Here is a 6,161-nt window from a genome sequence, read left to right on the forward strand (position 1 = left end):
AAGGGGTTTGCATCCCTCTCCCCTGACCTAGCAGAAGAACGGGGCGCCCATCCCCAGGGATTGTCGGCAAGGGGGGAAAACACAAGGAAATCCAGACGGGGATGAGGAAAGCAGATGAGATCCCCCTGGACCGACAGCTCCCACCTATCCCTGAATAACACTGGGGTTAAAGAAGAAGCGGAGACAACCCTGAGGTCTCTGCACCTTGACTCCCCCCTCCTAAAAACCCTGGAAGAAGGCAAAGCAAAGGCTCAGAGGCGCGAGCTCAGACCCATCCCAGCCTCAGCACGTGCCCTCTCCACCATAAGGAAATAAATCCCCAGCCCTGAGGCTCTACATGGTTGAAAAAGAGTTTTCCAGCCCAAAATGCACCCTGCCCTGGTGATCCCATGGGTGCCCCCGGGCAGGTCATCCTGCTCCAGCCCATGTCCCACCATCCCGACACCCCTGAGCTGGGAACCCCCAATGCCCCGAGCGCTCACGTTTGCTGAGGATTCGGCCCTATAGTCGCTCTCTAAATATCTATACACACACACGATAATTGTACGGGGAACGGCTGAGAATTGCTGAACAGACAAGTCAGGAGAGCCGGTACCTGCTACTCCACCTGCTCCTCGTGCCCTCTCTGATCCACCGTGGTTTCTGCTCATGACACCAAGATTAATGACTAATTACTCGCCCCATAATGAGTGCAGGTGTTTAACTTTCAGCTCACCTTCCCTCGCTTGCATTAGTGGGCTCTCATGTCTGGATGCTCGGACACTCAGGCTTTGCCTTGTTATCTATCAAACTGTTGTCAGCACATACCTTCCCCATCCAGTTTTTAAATATAATGGAGAATTTTTAACTCCCATGAATCTCCTTCGAGCCACCGGAGAATCTATAAACACTATAAACATGAATACTGTATAGTCTACTAAGAAAATATATTTGTGTGTGTATTAAATATTCAGATTCATGCAACAAATATCCATGCAGCTGTACTGTATTACTGGTTAAATTTCACTGCAGTATAAATATATTATAGGCCACAGCATAGTTGCTCCAGTTTTATATATAGATATAAAAAAAGATGCTTTTTCCAACTCATTTTCAATGTGTCAGTGGAGGTGTCTTTGGTGATCCTGGAAATATTGGTGATGGAAGTGTCATCTAAATAAATAAATAAAATCCAAGCGCTTGATTTATTTACTCGTCCCTCCCGATGCCTAGCATAGAAAATTTAAGACTTAATAAATAATGTGCCGTCATACTAATTATCCCTCCCCTGGGCCTCACACTGGCATACTGCAGTGGCTGAAACTATTGCAGCATGCAGCATTTTCAGTTATGAAACATGAGCCTGGGCGATGCGTTCGCACTTGGCATTCCCAGGGCGGAAACCCGAGCCTTCAAGCAATTCGGACACACGACTGCATCTTCCCTTCGTTAAGCTCTGCCTGACCTTTCCCAGCCGTTCCCCATGCCTGGAAGCTGGCTGTCACCCAGCTCCGCAGGACAGGGACTGGCATTCGTGGTACCCCGGGATGGCCCGGAGCTGCCCCCTGCATCCCCATCCCGTTGCTCGAAATGCCCAACCGCTCCGTATCTTGGGAAACCCACAAGCCTGGGATGGGAGAAGGGAAACAAAATGGTTTGTTGGGTGTTTTTTTTGCACGGACGCTTATTCGGTGTGGAAATCAAAGGTTAAAAGTCACTTACACAGCTATTGCTTCCCATGCAGAACCAAATATACACCGTAGAAAATACTGTATTAACTACAATGCAGAGCAGCACTCAATATCTGCGATTGTTCCACTTCAGCTTTAAATACGTGACTAGATTTTAGCGACTAGACATCGGTTAGCATTTTGGTGATATTCACATAGTTTGTGTTAGCTAGGGTGCAATTGGCTGTCTTCAAGTTCTCCTCCCTAAAATCCTCATTGCTATTGTTTACGCCTTCCTGAATCTCCATATAATCAGACTTACTAATAGTAGAGGCACTTCTGCTTTTCTTTAGGTCAGGGGAAGAGGGGATCTTTGGGCAGCTGGTTACTTGCAAATATTGAGCCTGCTCCTCTCCCTCCGTCTCCCGGTGGTAGAAGTAATTGAAGTTAGACACTATGACGGGCACTGGTAAGGCAATCGTTAATACGCCAGCGATGGCACACAAGGAACCCACTATTTTCCCCCCGATGGTCGTGGGGACCATGTCTCCGTAGCCAACAGTCGTCATGGAAACCACGGCCCACCAGAAGGCATCGGGGATGCTCGGGAACTGGGACTCGCTCTCGTCGGCCTCGGCAAAGTAGACGGCGCTGGAGAAGAGGATGACGCCGATGAAGAGGAAAAATATCAAGAGGCCCAGCTCCCGCATGCTGGCCTTGAGAGTCTGCCCCAGGATCTGCAGCCCCTTAGAGTGGCGGGAGAGCTTGAAGATCCTGAAGACCCGCACCAAGCGGATGACTCGAAGGATGGCCAAGGACATGGCTTGCTGGCCTTGCTGACCATCCTCCGGCTTCTCGGCCAGCTCCGTCCCTAAGGTGATGAAATAGGGAATGATGGCTACGATGTCTATAATGTTCATGATGTTGGTAAAAAACCCAGCCTTGCTGGGGCAGGCGAAAAACCTCACCAAGAACTCGAAGGAGAACCAGATGATGCAAAGTGTCTCCACGATGAAGAAGGGGTCTGTGAAAGAGGTGGACTGCTGGTACCCCATGCTGCTGTTGGAGTAGGGGGGATGGCTCAGCCCGCTGCCGTGCATGTCTTCGTTCTCATCCCGAAAAATGGGCAACGTTTCCAGGCAAAAGCTGACGATGGAGATTAAAATCACCATGACGGAGACAATAGCTATAATCCTGGCAGGGCCTGAGCTCTCAGGGTACTCAAAGAGCAACCACACTTGTCTCTGAAACTCGTTCTCAGGCAACGGTCTTTCCTCTTCTTTGATGTAGCCTTCATCCTCCCGAAACATCTCCATCGCTTCTTCCCCCAGTTCATAGAAACGAATTTCTTCCGAGAAGATATCTAAGGGCACGTTAACTGGCCTCCGCAACCTCCCACCAGACTGGTAATAGTACAAAATCGCATCGAAGCTGGGTCTGTTCCGGTCAAAGAAATACTCGTTCCGGAGCGGATCGAAATATCTCATTCTCTTTTTAGGATCCCCTAGCAAGGTCTCTGGAAACTGGGCGAGTGTCTTGAGCTGTGTCTCAAAGCGCAGACCCGAAATATTAATGACCACCCTCTCACAGCATTCATGGTCGGTCTCAGGGTTATACGTGTCCTGCGGGTGACCGGGAAGAGCTGCAGCTTCGTCTGCAGGATCTCCAGTAGCAACTGTCATAGTGGGGTTTAAAAGAAATCCTTATGCTAAACTCTTCCCAGTGCCCGGTGGTGGGGTCGGATTCAGGGCAGGGCTACTATCCTGCAGAAGGACAGGTACGTAGGTTTGGAAGTGTCTCATGAAAAGGCGAAGGGATGATATTAAAAAAAAAAGAGAAAATAAAAAAAAACAAAAGGAAAGAAAATCGCCCCTGCTGAGAAAGAGAGAGATGAAATAAAGTTGGGGGGAGGAGAGCAGCTCTCTTCACTAGCGCGTCTATCCCCTTCCTTGGGGGGGGTAATTTGCCTTCTTTGGGACAGAGTTCAAAAACTCCCATCTAAACCCGGGAGGTGGAAGAGAGAAAACACCTGAGGAACCGTCACCGATTCAAAACCAGCGTGGAAAAACTGGCATTGGCAAACGAGAATTCTTTCTTTTGGCTAAAAATAAAAATTCCAATTAAAAAAAAAAAGGGGGGGAGTAAGGGAAGAGAAAGGAAGGAAGAAAAACAACCCCGTCCAGCCCTAAAGTGGCGAGGGGACCCCGCGGGGCGCCGGGGAGAGGCAGACCAGGCTCAGCTCATTTCCAGGCATGCAGCTAAGGGTTAACATTTAACCGTGCAATCTCAGGCAATCTACCCTCTAGGAAAGCTCTAACTCCGGTTTTAAGTTCGGCACCTTCCCGATCCTCCTGCCCTGGCCATAAAGCGACGAAGCGACATGCTGCCCTCCCTGCCTGCAGCCAGCCGGGCGAGCTTTGCGGCTGCTTGAATTTGCAGCCGCCGATGCAAGCTGCCCCGCGGACCACTGCAGTCCCCCTCCTCGACCGCTGGTGTCCCGGCTCCTGTCATTCTCTGCAAACCACCATGGCACACAGAAAACAAATCACATTACCTGGAGAAGCCAAATCTTAGTGTCTCTTAGTAACACCGATTATCTGACCCTGGGGAAATCCTAGAGAGAAATACAGGCTTCCAAGATCCCCATAATTTCCTCTCTCTTCAAAGTTAAAAATAATGGTGAGTCATCGTAGAAAAAGGAGAAGGGACATAAAAGGGGTTAGATTCCCAGATGGTGGAAGTCAGGTCTTGTAATGGTTTGGACTGGAGAGAGAGAGAGAGAGAGACAGAGAGACAGAGAGACAGAGTCTTCTCGGTAGCTGTTGCAGATCTGCACTTCAGGGCAGAGGAGCGTCTGCCTGATGCCTTCGGTACGACGGTGAAAAGATGCTAAGCTCAGCAAAACCCGATGTCCCCAGTGTCCTCGGGAGGTGTGGCATCGCCTGGAAAAAACACCAAGAAGGTAGCAAGCTGCTGGGGGCTTGAAAGGAGCATCTGCAAAGCCCCGGCTCCTCCAGGCACCCCCTTTTTCCTCCCCGCGAGCTCTTTGCCCGCTGCCTGGCCAACCTGCACTGCAACACGAGAGGAGGACGAGAGCGCGCTAGCGGCAAGGCGGAAAAAACCAGAGCCCCATCTCCCTCCGCTCTCGCTCAACGCCACGGCGTGCAGCGGGGCCGGGCTGCCCATGGGAGCCGGTGCCAGGCGGAGGGGAGGGGGGGAACGGCGCAGCACACCCCCCCCCCCGGCCGCTGAGGCTCTGCAAAGCCACGGTGGGCTCCCACCACCGCCGAGCACCCGGGAGCCGGTGGTACCCACCGGGTGCAGCGCCCACGCCATCGCGTCGCGTTCCCGGGTGATTCAGGAGGCTCCGGCTTCATCCGCGAGACTGAACCTCCCACCGGTCCCTGTCTGCCCCCCCCCAAAGCCACCTGCCCCCCCAGATGGCTCCCAGGAGCCCCGAGCATCGTGGGCCCGACCGTGGGACCCACGCGACCTGCATCCGCCCTCCCCATCCTCCCAAAAGCCAACCCCCCGGCCGACCCACCCCCCGTGGGAATTCGACTCCCGTGGGCAAAATTTCTCATGGGGATGTTGAGGCTCTGGTCCCCGGTGGGTGCCGGGTCATCAGCATCCCTGCCCCTAACGAGCGCTCATTTAGATCATCCTGCATTGCCTTATGCCATGGAGATGCTCAACCCAGAGAGGTCCAACCAACCTCTCATTTTTTCTTTTCTTTTTTTCTTTTTTTTTTTTTCCCTCCCAAAGAAAAAAATAAAAACCCCTCTAACCTCCCTTCTTCAGCTCCAACTCGACTTGTCTACTTTGAGCCAGGATTACAGAACCGGGTAGGGGAGGCAGGTGGAAAATAACCCCGCGGTCCCAATCTCCTCGGCAAAGATTTCAGCCGTCTCCAGGCCATTTATGCCTGTTGGTTCCTCTCTTCATCACCCGAGGTGCAGATATTGCCGCAGATCCCTCTTTTCTTGGAAATTTCCCCTTTCTGTGTAACCCTCCTCTCCCTTCTCCTTATGCACTAGAAAAAATAGTACAACCCTGACAAGGCTTGCAGCATTCAACCGCTTCGCTTAACCCTTTTCTGCCAGGCCCAGAGGAGAGGAGGTTGCATTTGTCCCAGTTTTTCTCCTTTTCCTGCATTTTCTCCCCACCGCTTGCTCCCCCACGGCTGGCTCAGGATTTCGGCTGGATTTGACCTTCCCTGGCTCCCCCGAGCATCAGGCTAAAACACCACAAACACCATTTTTCTCCTACTGCAAAAAATATCCGCCAGCCACAAACCCCCATTTCACCAAAAATCAACCAACCTTGAATTTTTTTTTTCTAAATACAGTTTTTCTCCTGCCTGTAAACTCTCTCCTCCCCTTTCTCCCTTCCCAAAACACCCCAGGTTTGTTTAACAGCACGGAGATTTACTTATTTATTTTAACATGTTGATTTTTATTTGGCATGAGGTCTGGGCTCCTTCCTCCGAGTCCAAATCCAAGCGGTGATGCT

The 6,161-nt window shown here is 51.5% G+C and overlaps 1 protein-coding gene across 1 annotated transcript; it reads right to left on the bottom strand.

Annotated features, from left to right (window-relative positions):
- Positions 1-1,658: 1,658 nt before the first annotated feature.
- Positions 1,659-5,900, bottom strand: KCNA2 (potassium voltage-gated channel subfamily A member 2). Its single transcript, XM_075174032.1, has 2 exons — positions 5,438-5,900; positions 1,659-4,591 (listed from the first exon to the last, which is right to left on the bottom strand). Exon 2 carries the CDS (start codon positions 3,329-3,331, stop codon positions 1,832-1,834), a length of 1,500 nt encoding a protein of 499 aa, XP_075030133.1. The 5' UTR covers positions 3,332-4,591; positions 5,438-5,900; the 3' UTR covers positions 1,659-1,831.
- Positions 5,901-6,161: the final 261 nt, after the last annotated feature.

The sequence above is a fragment of the Calonectris borealis genome, chromosome 26 (assembly GCF_964195595.1).
Source record: "Calonectris borealis chromosome 26, bCalBor7.hap1.2, whole genome shotgun sequence".
NCBI lineage: Eukaryota > Metazoa > Chordata > Aves > Procellariiformes > Procellariidae > Calonectris > Calonectris borealis.

Coding starts and splice junctions, on each gene's coding strand:
- KCNA2 (XM_075174032.1), bottom strand. CDS start 3,331: ATGACAGTTGCTACTGGAGATCCTGCAGACGAAGCTGCAGCTCTTCCC.